Source organism: Salvelinus namaycush, chromosome 7, assembly GCF_016432855.1.
Source record: "Salvelinus namaycush isolate Seneca chromosome 7, SaNama_1.0, whole genome shotgun sequence".
NCBI lineage: Eukaryota > Metazoa > Chordata > Actinopteri > Salmoniformes > Salmonidae > Salvelinus > Salvelinus namaycush.
The window spans coordinates 26,486,646-26,506,310 of NC_052313.1; the positions used below are offsets into that span (position 1 = coordinate 26,486,646).

The 19,665-nt window shown below is 43.5% G+C and overlaps 1 protein-coding gene across 1 annotated transcript; it reads left to right on the top strand.

The window, feature by feature from the left end:
* Nucleotides 1-10,093: 10,093 nt before the first annotated feature.
* Nucleotides 10,094-18,894, top strand: LOC120050682 (transmembrane protein 236-like). Its single transcript, XM_038997258.1, has 4 exons — nt 10,094-10,365; nt 10,687-10,759; nt 12,880-13,003; nt 18,179-18,894. The coding sequence occupies exons 1-4, from the start codon at nt 10,094-10,096 to the stop codon at nt 18,892-18,894; spliced, it is 1,185 nt and encodes a 394-aa protein (XP_038853186.1).
* The last annotated feature ends 771 nt before the right edge of the window (nt 18,895-19,665 follow it).

Sequence of the window (19,665 nt, forward strand, 5' to 3'; positions counted from 1 at the left end):
GGGCTAGAAGTAGATTTGGGGAGAATCTCAATTGCATTCTTCTCACGTCCTCTCTCCTTTATCCTCGCCTCCTTCTCAAAACCCATTGGAGGAGAAGGTTGAAGGTTCGAGGGGCCTGACCTCTGGCTTTTTCATCCAATGGGTTTTGAGGAGGCGAGGAGAGAGGATGCAAGGTTTGTGGAATTGAGATTCTCCCTTGGTATGATCAGGGTTGCATTCAAAACCCTAAATCTTTGACTGTAGAGTTTTTAAATGTATTTGGGCCGGGTTAATTCCCTGCAGTCAAATGACAAAATCGCCCTCTAGTGGCTTCATGGGTCGAATGTTATAAATATTTTTCATAATTTCACAATGAATAAACATGTTTTTTTCAATTACAACTGAAAATCTGGTGTTTTAGTTTTCTTATATTTCAGTAATATGTGATGTATATAAAGTGTAATATTGGGATGCAAACTCAAAATTGAATAAATTTCAACTCTATATCTACAGGTGTCTTCTTTTTCATAAGTCCATAACCATGTGTTTGAGGTAGATTTGTGTAAAACTACCATGTGTGACCCTGATTTAGCCCACTGCAGTAAAAGGTGCAGTGTTGTCACGGGTTATAGGAGCAGTGTTGGCCAGGGTAAAAGAGTCAGTGTTGGACTGGGTTAAAGGGACAGTGTTGGCCTGGGTTAAAGGGACAGTGTTGGACTGGGTTAAAGGTTAAAGGAGTAGTGTTGGTCTGGGTTAAAGGAGTAGTGTTGGACTGGGTTAAAGGAGTAGTGTTGGACTGGGTTAGAGGGACAGTGTTGGACTGGGTTAAAGGAGCAGTGTTGGACTGGGTTAAAGGAGTAGTGTTGAACTGGGTTAGAGGGACAGTGTTGGACTGGGTTAGAGGGACAGTGTTGGACTGGGTTAGAGGGACAGTGTTGGACTGGGTTAAAGGAGTACTGTTGGGACTGGGTTAAAGGAGTAGTGGAGACACAGCCTGAGAAAGTGCATCACTGCAGGATGTAAAATTAGCTCCTCTCGTAGTGCCCAGTAGAAATTTGTGTAAACTAAAGACGCCAGCAAATATAGTGCAGGCCACATAATCCTGATCCAGTAACAAGTGCTCAAATTTCTGTCTCAGCGTTGGTTTCAACAGTGTGTGTGTGTGTGTGTGTGTGTGTGTGTGTGTGCGCATGAGTTTGTGTGTGTGTGTTCATATCACTATCTCCTTTCTTTACTACTCTCTGTGTGTGAATGACATGGAGATCGTTGGCATCATTCACACCTCAGTGATTGAATCACAGACATCCTCCCCTTGTTGGTGTAATCTCTTGCCAAGTGTGTCCTTATGCTCAAAGAAGGCATCTGGCCAGATGAGGAGGGTAGGCTATCATCAACTCTCTGAAACTGATAGTCATCAGGGTCGTTCCACAAAAAGAGTGCCTTTTGTGCCCGTATGAATCTTTAAAGATTTCTTTTTCACCAACATTGGATTTTCCTCTCTGGGATAGGCGTCTCGCTAGCGGGACAACTTCCGGTGAAACTGGAGGGCGCGCAATTCAAATAAATAATCATACAAATTATGGAAATTAAACACGTAGGTACATACAAGTGTCTTATATCGGTTGAAAGCTTAAATTATTGTTAATCTAACTGCACTGTCCGATTTACAGTAGCCATTACAGCGAAAGCATGCCATGCGATTGTTTGAGGACGGCGCCCCACATCAAAATATTTTTCCACCGGCACAGGTTTCATAAATTCACAAATAGCGATTAAATATTCACTTACTTTTTAAAAATCTTCCTCTGATTTGTCATCCAAAGGGTCCCAGCTATAACATGTAGTGTCGTTTTGTTAGATAAAATCCTTCTTATATCCCAAAAAGTCAGGTTAGTTTGCGCCATCGATTTGAGTAATCCACTCCATGCGGAGAAAGGAATCCAAAAATCTACCGCTAAACTTTGTTAAAACAAGTCAAAATACATTCTATTTAACTAGGCAAGTCAGTTAAGAACAAATTCTTATTTTCAATGACGGCCTAGGAACAGTGGGTTAACTGCCTTGTTCAGGGGCAGAACGACAGATTTGTACCTTGTCAGCTGAGGGATTTGAACTTGCAGCCTTTTGGTTACTAGCCCAATGCTCTAAACACTAGGCTACCCTGCCACCCCTATTGACTCCTCAGATAACCTAAAATGTAATCAAACTGCAATATTTCATATGGAAAGAAGTATGTTCGCTCGCTCAAACACGAATTTCCAATAGTGTGTCCCAGTACTAAAACTCATATTTATTACTCGTTTTGGAAGAAACAAGCCTGAAACCTTGAACATAGAGTGCAGAAGCCATAGGAATTGCATACTGGGAGCTAGATTTAAATATTTCCCTATACTTTCCATTGTAAGAGCATGGGCTCTCTCAAAAAAAAATCTGGTTGGTTTATCTTTGGATTTTCTCCTACCATATCTATTCCGAGGCAGTTTACTTTGAGCACGTCAGTCAGGTGGAAATTGAGAAAAAAGGACCCTAGCCTGAAGAAGTTTTTAAAATTAAAAGTCTGTTATATTAAAAATACACTACCAACCCGTAGCACTCACATCTGTAGCCATGAAGTGCTTTGAAAGACTGGTCATGGCTCACATCAACACCGTTATCCCAGAAACCCTAGACCCACTCCAATTTGCATACCGCCCTAACAGATCCACAGATGATGCAATCTCTATTGGATCCTGGACATCCTGACGGGCTGCCCCCAAGTGGTAAGGGTAGGTAACAACACATCCGCCATGCTGATCCTCAACACAGGGGCCCCTCAGAGGTGCGTGCTTAGTCCCCTCCTGTACTCCCTGTTCACTCATGACTGCATAGCCAGGCACGACTCCAACACTATCATTAAGTTTCCCGATGACACAACAGTGGTAGGCTTGATCACCGACAGCGACGAGACAGCCTATAGGGAGGAGGTCAGAGACCTGGCCATGTGGTGCCAGGACAACAACCTCTCCCTCAACATGAGCAAGACAAAGGACATGATTGTAGACTACAGGAAAAGAGGACCGAGCATGCCCCCATTCTCATCGACGGGGCTGTAGTGGAGCAGGTTGAGAGCTTCAAGTTCCTTGGTGTCCACATCACCAACAAACTAACATGGTCCAAGCACACAGAGACAGTCGTGAAGAGGGCACGACAAAAACTATTCCCCCTCAGGAGACTGAAACGATTTGGCATGGGTCCTCAGATCCTCAAAAGGTTCTACAGCTGCACCATCGAGAGCATCCTGACTGGTTGCATCACTGCCTGGTATGGCAACTGCGCGGGCCTCCGACCGCAAGGCACTACAGAGGGTAGTGCGTACGGCCCAGGACATCACTGGGGCCAAGCTTCCTGCCATCCAGGACCTCTATACCAGGCGGTGTCAGAGTGAGGCCCTAAAAATTGTCAATGACTCCATCCACCCTAGTCATAGACTGTTCTGTCTGCTACCGCACGGCAAGCGGCCCAGGAGCGCCAAGTCTAGGTCCAAAAGGCTTCTAAACAGCTTATACCCCCAAGACATAAGACTCCTGAACATATAATCAAATGGCTACCCAGACTATTTGCATTGCCCCCTTCCTCTGCTACTCTCTGTTGTAATCATCTATGCATATTCACTTTAATAACTCTACCTATATGTCCATATTACCTCAATTACCTCGACTAACCGGTACACCCGCATATTGACTCTGTACCGATATCCCCCTGTATATAGTCTCGCTATTGTTATTTTCCAGCTGCTCTTAAATTACTTGTTACTTTTATTTCTTATTCATATTTTTTTTAACTGCATTGTTGGTTAGGGGCTCGTAAGTAAGCATTTCACTGTATGGTCTACACCTGTTGTATTCGGCGCATGTGACTAATAACATTTGAATTGATTTGATTTATTAAAGTGGCATTATTAAAGTGACTAGTGATCCATTTATTAAAGTGGCCAATGATTTCAAGTCTGCATGTAGGCAGCAGCCTCTCTGTGTTAGTGATGGCTGTTTAATAGTCTGATTGCCTTGAGATAGAAGCTATTTTTCAGTCTCTTGGTCCCAGCTTTGATGCACCTATACTGACCTCGCCTTTTGGATGGTAGCAGGGTGAACAGGCAGTGGCTATGGTGGTTGTTGTCCTTAATGATCTTTTTGGCCTTCCTGTGACATTGGGTGCTGTAGGTGTCCTGGAGGGCAGGTAGTTTGCCCCCTTGTGATGCGTTGTGCAGACCGCACCACCCTTTGGAGAGCCCTGCGGTTGTGGGCGGTGCAGTTGCCGTACCAGGCGGTGATACAGCCCGACAGGATGCTTTCAATTGTGCATCTGTAAAAGTTTGTGAGGGTTTTAGGTGACAAGCCACATTTCTTCAGCCTCCCGAGGAGGCACTGTTGCGCCTTCTTCACCACACTGTCTGTGTGGGTGGACCATTTCAGTTTGTCTGTGATGTGTACGCTGAGGAACTTAAAGCTTTCCACCTTCTCCACTGCTGTCCCGTCGATTTGGAAAGGGGGTGCTGTTTGCTGCTGTTTCCTGAAGTCCACGATCATCTCCTTTGTTTTTTTGACGTTGAGTGAGAGGTTGTTTTCTTGACACCACACTCTGAGTGCCCTCACCTCCTCCCTATAGGCTGTCTCGTTGTTGGTGGTGATCAAGCCTACTACTGTAAACTTGATGATTGAGTTGGAGGCGTGCATGGCCACGCATTCATGGGTGAACAGAGAGTACAGGAGGGGGCTGAGCACGCAATGTTGAGGTTCAGCAAAGTGGAGATGTTGTTTCCTACCTTCACCACCTGGGGGCGACCATCAGGAAGTCCAGGATCCACAGGGTGGGGTTGAGACTCAGGACCTCAAGCTTAATGATGAGCTTGGAGGGTACTATGGTGTTGAATGCTGAATTGCATTGTTTGTGGACTTATTGGGGCGGTATGCCAATTGAAGTGGGTCTAGAATAACAGGTAAGGTGGAGGTGATATGATCCTTGACTAATCTCTCAAAGCACTTCATGATGACAGAAGTGAGTGCTACAGGGAGATAGTCATTTAGCTCAGTTACCTTTGCCTACTTGGGTACAGGAACAATGGTGGCCATCTTGAAGCATGTGGGGACAACAGACTGAGATAGGGAGAGAGATATATATGTCCGTAAACACACCGTAAACACAACAGCAAGCTGGTCTGCGCATGCTCTGAGGACGCAGCTAGGCATGCTGTCTGGGCCGGCAGCCTTGCGAGGGTTAACACGTTTAAATGTCTTACTCACATCGGCCACGGAGAAGGAGAACCCACAGTCCTTGGTAGCTGGTCACATCGATGGCACTGTATTATCCTCAAAGCTAGCAAAGAAGGTGTTTAGTTTGTCCGGAAGCAAGACGTCAGTGTCCGTGACGTGGCTGGTTTTCTTTTTGTAGTCCGTGATTGTCTGTAGACCCTGACACATACGTCTCGTGTCTGAGCCGTTGAATAGCGACTCCACTTTGTCCCTATACTGACATTTTGCTTGTTTGATTGCCTTGCGGAGGGAATAACTACACTGTTTGCCATATTCCCAGTCACCTTTCCATGGTTAAATGCGGAGGTTCGCGCTTTCAGTTCCGCGTGAATGCCGCCATCTATCCACAGTTTCTGGTTAGGGTAGGTTTTAAGTGGGTACAACATCTCCTATGCACTTCCTTATAAACGGACTCACCGAATCAGTGTATAAATCACTATTAATCTCTGAGGCTACCCGTAACATGTCCCAGTCCGTATGATCTAAACAATCTTGAAGCATGGATTCTGATTGGTCAGACCAGTGTTGAATAGTCCTTGTCACGGGTACATCCTGTTTGAGTTTCTGCCATTAGGAAGGGAGGAGCAAAATGTAATCGTGGTTTGATTTGCCGAAAGGAGGGCGGGGGAGGGCCTTGCATCCATCGCAGAAGTTAGAGTAGCTGACATTTCTATGTGTTTTTGGTTCAGTGTCCCAAAAAGTTACCTATTGCAGCTTTAAAACCTCTACAGGATCGGTGGGTCCCCTGCGGAATGGTTGAGCTAACGTAGGCTAATGCGATTAGCATGAGGTTGTACGTAACAAGAATATTTCCCAGGACATAGACATATCTGATAATGGCAGAAAGCTTAAATTCTTGTTAATCTAACCGCACTGTCCAATTTACAGTAGTTATTACAGTGAAAGAATACCATGCTATTGTTTGAGGAGAGTGCACATTTTATGAACTTGAAAAGTTATTAATAATCCAATTAGGCACATTTGGGCAGTCTTAATACAATTTTTTTAACAGAAATGCAATGGTTCATTGGATTAGTATAAAACTTTGCCAGTAGACTGCTGCCATCTAGTGGCCAAAATCTAAATTGCAACTGCGCTGGAATAACACAATATCGCCTTTCTCTTGCGTTTCAAAGATGATCTAATGTGTTATATTCTCCTACGTTAATTTCACATTTCCACAAACTTTAAAGTGTTTCCTTTCAAATTGTATCAAGAATATGCATATCCTTGCTGAGTTACAGGCAGTTAGATTTGGCTATGTAATTTTAGGCAAAAATTGGGGAAAAAGGGGTGGATCCTTAAATTAAATGCCATTTTATATAGACCACATGGAGAATTGAATAAATCATATTTAATATATGAATAAATACTTGCTTAAGTGCCAACATTTTACATTTTGACAGGTCCCTCAGTGCACCCTCTGTTATTTCGAGGAAGATTTTAACCCACTTAACCCCAACATTTCTCCAAGTTTTCACCATCATTGAAAAGCCCTAGTTATTTTGTTGCTTTGACAAAGTCATTTCTGAAGATTGTTATTTGTTTAATCTGATTAGAGATTCATGTCCCTCATTTTAAGGTCAACCCTGTTACGTGAACTGAACTCAATTTTTTTTGGTGAAACTATTCCTTTCAAAAACATTTTTTTCCAAAAGAAACATTGAACATCTAATAGTCAAATCATAGTGTAAAAGCAGGTGAGCTGGGTCTACTCGTTTCAGAAATGTTCCGGTGTTTTGTGGTGGGAAACTGAGCATATCAACCCTGTTACCAAAAGATAGACAGGCTAGAAATGTTTTAACAATTGAAATTTAACAATTGCATTCAATTGTCACTCTCAGTTGCACACAACGAGCTTCATTTCCCCCTGTCACAAGGGGATTTATAGCTGACTGCAGATGAAATCATCAACCCTGTTACAGTCAACCTTGTTACTTTATGTAAAATAATAAATAACGGTTACTTCTCTGAAAATTTTGAGCTGTCAAGAGGTGAAAAACAAGGTCGCCCTCTGTCACCATACCTATTTATTATGGCCATTGAAGTGTTAGCGGTAAAAATCAGATCCAATGATAACATTAAGGGGATAAAAATGAATAGTTAAGAGACAAAACTATCAATATACATCGATGATTCAAGAGTTCTCTTGAATCCTAAATATTCAACCTTGAAGGGCCTTATTGAGGACCTGGATCATTTTTCCAGTTTTTCTGGACTAAAACCCAACTATGATAAGTGTACTATATATTAAATTGCCATGTGGTCTCCTGATTAAATGGGTGGATGGGGAAGTTGATGTGCTTGGTGTACATATCCCGTAAAAAGACTAACACTCTTGAAACTATTAACTTTCATAGTAAACTTAACAAAATAAATAGGATCTTGAAACCGTGGACAGGGACGGAAAATCGACGAAAATCTACCTGTCCATCTACGGAAAAATTACTCTGATTTATTCCCTGATATCGCAGTTTATGTATCTGTTAATGGCTCTACCGGCTCCATGAGAATCTTTTTTAAAGTAATGTGAGAAAATAATATTTTGTTTGATTTGAAATATTAAACCAGACAATGTTAAACAGGCTTATTTATATAGCGAACATGAGTTTGGAGGGTAAAAACGAATGAATATTAAGGCATTAAACCTCTCACTTAAAGCCTCCATTATATCTAAATGATATCTTAATCCAAACGGTATGTTTTTATTCAACGTTTTACTGCAGGCCAAATCAAGGTCACTGATTGAGAACCATATTTAGGTAGCCTGTTTTCTAGTGTGTTTTGTGGGTGGTTATTTTCAGTCTTTGTGTGTCTGCACCAGATAGAACTGTTTCGGTTTTCACTTTGTTGTTTTGTATTTTGAAGTATTCACTTTCATTAAATAAGATGAACACTTACCACCCTGCACCTTGGTCCTCTCTTTCTCCCGACGACAACCGTTACAAGACTGAAATATAACAAAACTGTTTGACGTAGAAACACAAGATTTTCATTGTTTTTTAAATAAATAATGTTTATTAATTATGAAATTATCAAAAATATAATATATATAATAATATTCTACCAATGAGGCCACTAGGTAATTTGATTGCAGGAAAGGGCTACCCTCTAGAGGTGGGAAAATATGTTTTCTATGGAGTTGAACATGTGCTCTTTATGACAGAATGTAAAAATGAGGTGAAATCACATTTTTTAGGGACCAAGTACACTTTCCAAAAGGCACCGAATTGGTGGAACGACTCATTAACATCTAAAATTGATCGCCAGCATGTACGCTCAGCAGAATACAACCAGAGATGTTATTAACTATTGATTTATACAGTGTATTTCTATTTTAGCTGTACTGAATTGGCAGGAGGAATGTTGTGGCATGCTTATTATTCTGAGGAGTGTGTCGTCACACAACTAGCGAATACCTCACCACCAGTAAAGGGTCACTGGAGAGTAACCTGCTGCTTGTAAATGCAATTGGGAGCCTAGTCATATTTGCCATTTGATCCAAGCACGATGTTTGTGTTAGACGGTAATCTCAACGTCTGCCCAGCGCAGACTGTATGAGGGGGAGGACCCTGGAGGCAGGGAGTCAGTGCGCATAAATAGATCTCATTATTGTAGGTAAACTTGCATGGTTAGGTTCACGACTACAGAGTGCCCGTCGGATTATCTTTCTCATAGCCTCTTGTATATCAGTCAGATAGAGTTACTCTTTATTATGTTTTATTTGTAATTTACTAATCTGCATTCACAATCCCCAGGTACAGAACAAATTCAAGGAAACATACAGTATTATACAGAGCCATGAGTGCATGGAACTCCCTTCCATCTTATATAGCGTAAGTGAACAGAAAACCTGGTTTCAAAAAACAAATTAAGCAACACCTCACGGGCCAATGCCTCTCCTCCACGTGACCTGCTTTTTGTGTGTATGTACTGTGTGACTGATCACATACACGTCAGTACAAATACGATCAAATAATTCAATACTAACGTAATTCCATATCTCTTCAGTAACACTTGATTTAGCTTGTCTTCAAAGTTGACTCTCTCCCTCTCTTTTCCTCACTTTAACTTCTCTCTTCTTCCCCACTCTCTATTCCTCCCTCCTTCCCTTGTGCTTGTTCTCTTTCTGTCTCCCCTACACTCACTTCGGTCTGGCCTGGAAGGGAATACATCATCTCTACATCTCTTTTACAGTGTCAGAGAACACGCTTCTTGAGATTGATGTTTTATGGCTTTTGGTTGCAGTCCAACACTGTGTTGTGTCACACTGCTGGCAGAGTGTTGCAGAGTACCACAAGATGGGAATGTGTACTCATGGCAGAATGAACATGCAATGCACAGCACAGCCAAAGCATGAAAGAGCTCTCTTTCTCTCTGCTAATTTAACATGGGACTGGACATGTATGGTGTTGTCCTTATATTATTCCATATGATTCTGCTCCATAGATCTTTTCCTTTTGGTTTCACATCTCTTCCAAGGCTTCAGCCTCTTTCTGAAAAATAATATCCTTGAAGGGCCAGAGAGAGAGAGATCATTTGTTTGTAACCTCCATAAAGAGGTTAGAGGGGCAGCCGCATCACACCGTCCCGCTGGCGCCGATACAGGTACACAATGCCTAGTGCAGTGTAAGCAAACGGCAGAGCAGTGAGCCGGGGTTGTAGCGTGTGGAAAATGCTAGTGGACACAGACAATGCAGCGGGCCGAGGCCTAACCAGCCCGCAGAGGGACAGGGGTCGCTTCACTGCGACAACAGCCCCCTCTCTCCCTCTCTCCCTCCCTCCCTCTTTTTTTTCAGTGCCCCCAGCACAGGGGCTGCCACAGCATGGCCTCGGGGAGGACGCTGAAGTTCGCCCTGTGCGAGGTGCTGCAGTTCGCAGGCCTGTGCGTGCCGCTCTTCATCGTCATGCAGAGGTTCGCCCTCATTGTAGCGCGGGTCAAGAGCGTGTCGCAGCCGCCCGGCGACGCAAGCACCGCCTACTGGCTCACCGTGGCCTCCTCCATCGCCTATGTCACCTCTGCTGCCCTGCTGGTCTGGGTACCCATGAAGTACATGGTGTTCACGAATAAGAAGTTTCTTGTCGGGAGGAAGAAGTGGTGAGTGTCTGTCTGGCCTGTCTGGTCTGTGGTCTAGTTGGGAATCCACTATCTAAGCTAGGAGCTAGGAGCTGTAGCTGTGATATAACAGCACAGTGTTTTCTGGAACAGAGCCTTGGGGTGTAGTAATGGCTGTCTGGTCTTTGTGGCGTGAACCTGACCGGTAGCTGTGCTGTGTCCGATTCTCGACGGGCCTGCAATTGGTTTGGCAGTATCCATTTCCAAATGCATCGATATTTTCCTTTTTAAAAACCTCTAGCCTATAACTCAAACTATCCCTCCTTAATCTCCTTTCTCCTTTTCTCTCTGTCTCTCTCTCAGGAGGCCGGTGGCCCTGGTCTATTTGACACTTTCCACATTACCCTGCTTTGCCTTTCTCATCGCCAGCTCAGAGGTAAACCATATGACCCCAGTAGTATCCATCATTTGTTTATTCTCATCTCAGTGTGTCTATGTTTGACCATTGACACTCGACCTGTTGGTTACCTCTCTGAAATGAGAGGGACACTTTCAGAGAGACATTCTAAGTCAGAGGTATTCACTTCCAAGCCTTGAGGTCTGCAGTACTGCTAGTTTTCAGTTCCTCCTCCCCCCAGTAGTTGATTAATAGATTAATGCCATTGAGCAGCCCGAGAGTCCACTCATCTGATGTACCAGGTCTAAATCAGTCCCTGATTGGAGTCGAGGAACGATGAAAACAAGTAGATGTCAATGTCTGGATTGTACTACTCCAGTTCTATGTCATTTTACTGTATGTCTAGATCAGGGATGGGCAACTGGCACCCCCCCCACCCCCATTTTGTCGGCCCGCGGAACAGTTAGAATAATAGAATATACAACGTGCAATTTCAAAATTTGGTTGTGCATCAGCAGTCACTCAATTAGCCCATGTCAGCTATTTTTATTTATTTATTGGTAAATTAGTCTAGTGGCTAGCTATCTAAACTTTTAGAAAGCATGGTTGAATTAGCGACCCGGATGGGGCCCATTGATCATCAGTTATCATATTAAAATTGGCAAACATTTGCCTCCACCTTATGGCAAATGTGTAGAATTGCATGAAATGAGTTATAAAATGGCTAAATCTTCTGTCCGCCCCATGGAAAAATTTATAGAATTGCAGCAAACTTGCTATAAAACGGCAACATTTTCTCTCTGCCCCATTACAAAATGTGCATAATTGCAGGAAATTTGCAGGAAACTTTTGCCGCTAAAATGTTTTGCACGCAGGGGGGCCCACGAGCCACTGGGCAGATCGACGAGCCACTGCGGCCCCTCATGATGAGTTCTGTTTTTTTGTAGCCCCCACCCCCATCAAGTTGCCCATCCCCTGTGTAGATGGTTCCATGCACATCAAACCCTCCTACGCAGAATGCCGTCTGTAGTCTACCTATTCTACCATTATGGCACCATCACAGCATTATGAAAGTTCCTTGAAGTGCAGTGTCATAGTGGGGCTCTTACGAGAGAGGAGGGGATAAAGGTAATGAGAGCAGAGGAACAGTTGGTTTCTCAAGGGAGCAATCTACAGACCTATGACCAAGGAGCAACTGATAAGCAGCTGAGTTCCTCTTCCTGTCCCAGCCACCCTGGTCACATTGGCTGTCTGTCTGGCACTTTCCCGCTTCCTGTCTGTGATGTGCCCACCTCCTATTAGCTGTCTATGAAGCACTTTTTAGAGGTTCCTAAAGGTCCACGGGTGACTCAGGTCCTTGGTTTATCTACTCTCTTTTACATAAGAGAAGCCATAAATTCAGCCCAGTCTCTTTTGTTCTGTGTCCTGTGGAGTACATACCAGAGCTAAGTGATTAGCCCACTAACCAAGTGTCACAGAGAGTATACACTGAGTGTACAAAACATTAGGAACACCTTCCTAATATTAAGTTGTACACCCTTTTTCCCCCTCAGAACAGCCTCAATTCGTCGGGGCACATTCCACAGGGATGCTGGCACATGTTGACTCCAATGCTTCCCACAATTGAGTCAAGTTGGCTGGATGTCCTTTGGGTGGTGGACTGTTGATACACACAGGAAACTGTTGAACGTGAAAAACCCAGCAGCATTGCAGTTCTTGACATACTCAAACCAGTGCGCCTGGCACCTACTACCATACCCCCTTCAAAGGCACTTAAATATTTTGTCTTGCCCATTCACCCTCCGAATGGCACACATACACAATCCATGACTCAATCGTCTCAAGGCTCAAAAATCGTTCTTTAACCTGTATCCGCCCCTTCATCTACACTGACTGAAGTAGATTTAACAGGTGACATCAATAAGGGATCATAGCTTTCACCTGGTCAGTCTATGTCCTGGAAAGAGCAGGTGTTCCTAATGTTTTGTACACTCAATGTATAGCACTCATAGGGTTGTATGTAGTGTTTGGAGAAGGTTTGGAGGGGAAGTCAAGCTGGTACCTGACTGGCACATGAGGGTTTCATTAGATCTCATTCGGGGCTAGCATTGTAGTCTGATTTGAATCACTGATTGGTTTTGATCATTGTTTTCTCTCAGGTGCAGATCAATAACAGTATAAGACAGGATACGTTTGCAGAGCTCCCTGTGTCGTTGGTGCTCTTCTCTCTCATCTGCATCGATATTGTGGAGAGGATCCGCCACAGTCGACTCACTGGACACGGTGAGAATACAAAGCTCTGCGTTAAACACACACGTTTAATTGAACATTGGCTAGCTACTCAACCTGGCAATTCGTTGGATTTGGTATGTAAATGAGTTCCCTCCATTTTGAAAGATACACTACATGACCAAAATTATCTGGACACCTGTTCGTTGAACATCTCACTCCAAAATCATCTCCATTAATATGGAGTTAGTCCTCTTTTTGCTGCTATAACAGCCTCCACTCTTCTGGGAAGGCTTTCCACTAGATGTTGGACAACTGCTGCGGGGACTTGCTTCCATTCAGCCACAAGAGCATTAGTGAGGTCCGGCACTGATGTTGGGCGATTAGGCCTGTCTCTGCGTTCCAATTCATTCCAAATCTGTTTGATGGGTTTGAGATCAGGGCTCTGTGCAGGCCAGTCAAGTTCTTCCACACCAATCTCGAGAAACCTTTTCTGAATGGACCTCGCTTTGTGCATAGGGGCATTGTCATGCTGAAACAGGAAAGGGCTTTCCCCAAACTGTTGCCACAAAGTTTGAAGCACATAATTGTCTAGAATGTAATTGTATGCTATAGTGTTGAGATTTCCTTCACTGGAACTAAAAGGCCTAGCCCGAACCATGAAAAACAGCCCCAGAACATTATTCCTCCTCCACCAAACTTTACAGTTGGCACTATTGGGGCAGGTAGGGTTCACCTGGCATCTGCCAAACCCAGATTTGTCCATTGGAATACCAGATGGTGAAGGGTGATTCATCACTCCAGAGAACGCATTTCCAGTACTTGTGCTAACCTTTTAGTTTTTTTTACCCCTTTTTCTCCCCAATTTTGTGGTATCCAATCGGTAGTTACAGTCTTGTCCCATCGCTGCAACTCCCGTACGGACTCGGGGAGGACAAGGACATCCCGGCCGGCTAAACCCTTCCCTAACCCAGATGACACTGGGCCAATTGTGGGCCGCCTCATGGGTTTCCCAGTCGCGGCCAGCTAGGACAGAGCCTGGACTCGAACACAGAATCTCTAGTGGCATAGCTAGCACTGCGATGCAGTGCCTTAGACTGCTGAGCCACTCGGGAGGCCCAGATGGAGTTTTGAACTTGGTAGTGAGTGTTGCAACTGAGGAAAGATGCTTTTTTACAAGTTAAGTGCTTCAGCACTCGGCGGTACCGTTTTGTGAGCTTGTGTGGCCTACCACTTCACGGCTGAGTTGTTGTTGCTCCTAGACGTTTCCACTTCACAATAACAGCATTTAAAGTTGACCGCGGCATCTCTAGCAAGGCAGAAATTTGACGAACGGACTTGTCGTATGACGGTGCAACGTTGAAAGTCACTGAGCTCTTCAGTATGGCCATTCTACTGTCAATGTTTGTCTATGGAGATTGCATGGCTGTTTGCTCGATTTTATACACCTATCAGAACCGTGTGTGGCTGAAATAGCCCAATCCACTAATTTGAAGGGGTGTCCACATACTTTTGTATATATAGTGTATATTACTTTACGTTGTGAATAGAATAGCGGTCTTACCATATCATACAAATTAGAGGATGTATAGTAGAATACTTCTTGCTCGGTTGTACAATAGCATATGAATTGGATGACGTAGTATTATGCGTCTTTCGCTGAGACCATGTTGCTTGTTGCGTTGTAACAACAAATGAGAAATACAGGGAGAATTTACATTGGTGGTTAGGAGAACTAATGACAAAGGTTAGGATAATCTATGTAAAAGGTTAGGAGAAATAGGTTAAGTTTAGGGGAAAGATTAGCTAAAAGCTACAGTTTTCCCTGACGTGAGTGGAACGCGCAACCTTTGGATTGCTAGACGCTCGTCCATCCTCCCGACCAACCTCCCTACTTTCGTTTCTGTCTAAAGTTACTAGACCATTAGTACATATCATACGTCTTGTAGGTGAACAAAAATACGTGTAGTATACTGTGTATGGATCTGAGGCCAGGCTGAGCTACTGTTGCGTGTACTCAACCAAACGTTACATGATCCACTGAGCACAACCTCTTGTCACATGCAGCGGGACCTACAGTAGTGTAATTTCACAACGACAACAATACTCACACTATCAGGGGATATGTTCTCTATCTCAGGAAATGAACAGGAAATTCTATGTATGACCCACCAACTGATTATTCGTAACAGTGCTGAATTGGCAAAAACCATGACGTTGTTCTAAGGGCGGCTGTCATTTTCTTGGAATCCTTTTATTTGAAGAAATGATCCAGATCCAAAACGTTTGTCCTTTTCCACTGATCAGAAAAGCTGTTGGTCAAATATAGTGCCTATATAGCCCAGAGAGAAAATCCTTGTCTTGTGCTGTGTTCTACTTTGTTGGACTCTGGTTAAATCAACGTTGTTTTAATGTCATTTGTCAATGTATTGTGATGTGGAATCTATGTTTTAAAGTACATTGGATTTGCAAAAAGTCAAACTTCTTTGAAGTTGAAATTACAACCCCAGGATTATGTAATGCTAACCAATTTTCAACATAGACAAATCTAGTATCATAAAATAACGTTGAATTTGTACCTTTTGAAACAACATCAGATCTTCAATGTTATATCCACTATCAGAAAAAAAGCAATAGGCTTGGCAGCATCTCCAACTGGAGAATTGATCTATAGCTACCCTTTGGTCTCCTATCCAGGGTTTTAACCAAGCCCAGCGTAGCTATTTGACACTGGCTACTACCAATGTATTATCGTGAGAATGATTATTGAGAATACTCCACTTAAAATGTTTATAGATTCACTGTTGCTATTGAAGTAATTTCAAAGAGACATGACATGAAATTAAATGAAACCATACTTTAATCATACTGTATATCATTAATTATACTGTTTAGGCCTATATAGAACACGTATTGTTTCAATTCAACCCAGGATTCAACTAAATAGAGTTTCCTGCTTTGGTTGATTTCAAATGTAATCTACAAGTGAGTTATTAACATGTTGGGTTCACATCTCCATCTCAAACAAATTTAAGTGAAAGAATAGGACTAAATCAAATAAAACAATTATTTAAAGTGCATTTAAAGTTTGATTTGATTTAGTGCTGTTTAGTCGTATTCTTTCATTATAAGGGCTCAGGGCCAGACCCAGACAGACCCAGACCCAGACAGACCCAGACCCAGACCCAGACACGGGAGGCAGATGGTTTGAGTGTTTGATATTTCTTAGTTCCAAAAGGGGTAGGCAAGAGAATGGTCATGGACAGGCAAAAGGTCAAAACCAGATCTGAGTCCAGGAGGTACAGAGTGGCAGGCAGGCTCGAGGTCAGGGCAGGCAGACTGGTCAGGCAGGCGGGAACAGAGTCCAGAAAACAGGCCAGGGTCAAAACCGGGAGGACTAGCAAAAGAGGGAATAGCAAAAGCACGGGGAGAAACACGCTGGTTGACTCGAAACAGACAAGACGAACTGGCACAGAGGGACAGGAAACACACGGATAAATACGCTGGGGAAAATAAGCGACACCTGGAGGGGGTTGAGACAATCACAAGGACAGGTGAAACAGATCAGGGCGTGACATTCTTTAAGATTTTTGGTTGAGATCCAACATATAAATGATTCATTTATAGACAAATTGGAATTAAAGCCAGTCTAAGTCAGTGGCACAGATGGATCTATCCAAACAGAACATACACTATACAGTATATACAAAAGTAGGTGGACACCCCTTCAAATGAGTGGATTTGGCTATTTCAGCCACACCCATTGCTAAAAGGTGTAAAGTGGAAATGTTTAGGAGCAACAACGGCTCAGCTGCGAAGTGGTAGGCCACACAAGCTCACGGATAGGGGACCAGCCGAGTGCTGAAGCGCGTAGCACGTAAAAATCGTCTGTCCTCGGTTGCAACACTCACTACCAAGTTCCAAACTGCCTTTGGAAGCAATGTCAGCACAATAACTGTTCGTTGGGAGTTTCATGAAATGGGTTTCCATGGATGAGCAGCCACACACAAGCCTAAGATCACCATGCGCAATGCCAAGCGTTGGCTGGAGTGGTGTAAAGCTCACCACCATTGGACTCTGGAGCAGTGGAAATGCGTTCTCTGGAGTGATGAATCTCCCAGGCGGATGGGTTTGGCGGATGCCAGGAGAACGCTCCCCGCAGCAGTGTTCCAACATCTAGTGGAAAGCCTTCCCAGAAGAGTGGAGGCTGTTAGGCAGCAAAAGGGGGAACAACTCCATATTAATGCCCATGATTTCGGAATGAGATGTTCGACGAGCAGGTGTCCACATACTTTTGGCAATGTAGTGTACATAACCTTCTAATGTTGATATTTGGTTGTATTGACAACAAAACACAATTCAATATCACTTTTGCAATAGAGTAGATATCATTTGTTAACACGTAAACAGGCTATGTTGGATTCACGTCTGCAACTCTACCAAAAATGAAAGTTAAAGAAGAGGATTAAGCCAGTGGCTCAGATTAAACTATCCAAGAAGTAGATACATCTCCTTTAAATGTTGATATTTGGTTATATTGTCAACCAAACACAATTCAATATTACTTTTGTAATACAGTAAATGGCCTAAAGAGTAACACATCCATGGCCACATTTTGAAGTTACTGTAACTATAATGTCCTCCTATGTAATCTTAGAAAAGGTGCATATTCAAGGTAGCATGCAAAGGTCGTAGTTTTGTGGAGATCTTCACAATTGCTATAATAAAGAATTTCAAAGTGCATTTATCACTTGCACTATGCATAGTGTACGTACTTTTAAAGTATACTCAACCGCAATCCAGGTCATTTGGTTGTGTGATAAGATAAAGCGCAGTGATAACACATGAACGTTTTTTTATAAATAAACAAAATATCTGACGTATTCCCATTTGAACATTGTTGTGCTTTTAAATGGTTGAAAGTGCAGTGATAAAACATTTCAGTGACTACTAAACCAAAAATCAGACACGTTTCTTCCATAAAAATTTGGCTGTGCGGTTGAAAGCATAGTGATAACACATTTGGAATTCAACAAACTTTTGGCGTTTTTTTTGAGGGAGTGAATGTAGGTTATAATCTTATCGATCAACGTCTCAACCAAATATTACCCAGTTGTCCACGTTGAAGTGACGTGGTGTGCTCCATGGGTCTGTGCCATAATGAGATGTTCTGATCTGGGTTGTTCTATCATGGCTAACATACCCATGTGCTGTTGTCTTTCCGTCCAGCTAACGAATTGGCCAGAGATGCTGAGATCCCTTCCACTGTCGTCACGAACGTAACCCCAGTGACACCGGTAAACCCAGAAAACCCTGCGGCACCCGTAACGCCAGCTGTGCCCGGGCAACCTACACAACCAGGGCAACCTGGTAGTCCAAATGGGCAGGACCAGAACGGGGCGGGGTCTCAACCAGAGGCCAATTGGACACTCCAGGGGATGCCAGGTAACCAGATACAAGGCAGACAGTTCAGCATGTCAGGCCTGAGCTCGCGCTCGGCATGTTCTGCACGCTCGGCCAGCATGTCCGCGGACCACGGCGTCTCACCATATGCCTACACAGGCCCGTTACACTTCTTGTGTGCCAGCGATGCCCGAGCCGAAGTGTTTGTGGACAGCTTTCTGTTCTGGATGGACACGGTGGAGATGGTGAGGGTGGCAGGGCACCCGGCGGTCTACTACTCGGGCTGGGTGTTCCCTATCTACATCTTCAGCTACCTGTCGTGCCTGCGGCTGGTAGTCATGCCCCACAGTCCTCTGCTGTCGTTGCTAGGCGTGGCCCTGCAGGATCTGCCTTTCCTGTTTGTGCGTATCGGCCTCATTGCCTTCTTCGGCTTTGTAACGCCACTCCTCTACCTGATGAAGAACTTGCTCGTTTGTCTGGCATTCATCTACTTCAACTTCATGACCAAGCTGAGGGTCTTCAACACCGAGAGGATGTTCTGATCTGAGCTGCCGGCCACGGATGAGAAAAAACTATGGACTATGATGAACTTTATGACAGAGACAAAGGAGTCACCAAACCAAAGGAAGACAAAAGCAAGAACGGGCTCACACAGCGATGACAATAGGATGTTATGGAGAACATGAGAAGAATTGGAGAGGATTACTGTGTGCACCACAGCAAAGACAGATTGATCCATTTCATAATGATGATTCTGATGAAAGGAGGGACAGGACGACATTGTGGTGTTTTTGCAAGTTAAAAGGGAACTCTTCGGCAATGTGTTCCCGTAAAGGGGAGGGAGGACATATCAGAGGACTATGTGTTGTCTCAGTGTTATCTTATTTCCTCCTTGTTCCAAGTGGGGTTTTTTACCCTCCAATTCCACTTGCCCCCAACCTGAACTATGGCACTTTGAGAATGTAAAAAACCTGTCATGTCACTTCTTACAGATTTTATAACAGAGAATATATGATTTTTCTGTTCTATTACTAAGTGCAGTGCATGTGTAAGAATATACATAAATGTTGTTCTACATCCCAGATTTTTTTCCCTTGCTAGGTTATGATATTATCCACAAAAACAAAGCGTGAGTTTGTACAAATGAAACATATTTTTGGGGGTAAAAAATAATAAAGAGAAAGAGAGAAAGAAATCTGTTTGATGATATGATTCCACATGAGCATGGACTGTGTATGAGTGCATTTACATGTGTGTTTACATTTTGTTCATGTATTTCTCTGTATGTTAGTACATGACGGTGTATGATTGTG